This window comes from Scomber scombrus, unplaced genomic scaffold (genome assembly GCF_963691925.1).
Source record: "Scomber scombrus unplaced genomic scaffold, fScoSco1.1 SCAFFOLD_541, whole genome shotgun sequence".
Lineage (NCBI taxonomy): Eukaryota > Metazoa > Chordata > Actinopteri > Scombriformes > Scombridae > Scomber > Scomber scombrus.
Window position 1 is genome coordinate 12,211 of NW_026910430.1, and position 675 is coordinate 12,885.

The 675-nt window shown below is 43.4% G+C and overlaps 1 protein-coding gene across 1 annotated transcript; it reads right to left on the reverse strand.

The window, feature by feature from the left end:
• Positions 1-590, reverse strand: LOC133977009 (cathepsin Z-like; the record flags this gene model as incomplete). The annotated part of the gene is given in 2 exon segments (XM_062415151.1): positions 1-144; positions 425-590. Coding segments are annotated over 2 exon segments (280 nt in total), but the record flags the coding sequence as incomplete, so codon positions are not given.
• Positions 591-675: the final 85 nt, after the last annotated feature.

Sequence of the window (675 nt, forward strand, 5' to 3'; positions counted from 1 at the left end):
CAGTTTCTTTCTATTATTTTATTTAGGCGTCTATGTTACAATAGGATCTCCATATGCACAGTTTTTCTCAATACCCAGGTTGAACCAATTGCCTTTTCCTCCTTTATAAGCACTGGTGACTATTCTCGCCCATCCATGTTCTCCCTGAAAAACAAGACAAAAAAAAAATAAATCTAAATTTATTCCCAATATCAGTGAAAATGACTTCAGAGTAACACAAGTTTGATTTTCTGCCTTAAAAGCAAAATCAGCGACATGGATGAGAGAGTGAATTCATGAATTGCAAAGTAGTAAAGTGTGCAGATTTTAGCTGTGTGTGCAGGGTGCAGTGCAGAGAGAGAGAGAGAGAGAGAGAGAGAGAGAGAGAGAGAGAGAGAGAGAGAGAGAGAGAGAGAGAGAGAGAGAGAGAGAGAGATAAACCAACCCAGAACTCTCCCCAGGAGTTCCTGACAATCCAGTGCTCCGTCCCGTCCTCTGCCACACCCCAGCCGGCCACGGACACAATGTGATTTGGCATAGCGAGCGGGTGAAACTCCGAGAAGATCCCTCCAGTGTATTCCTCCAGGCTGTCAGTGGCCATCAGGGCACAGCTGAAAGACAGAAAGAAGTTCTTCAAGCTGCAGCATCAACATCTGACATTTATTCTTGTTTTCTTTGCACATTTCTTTGATCATT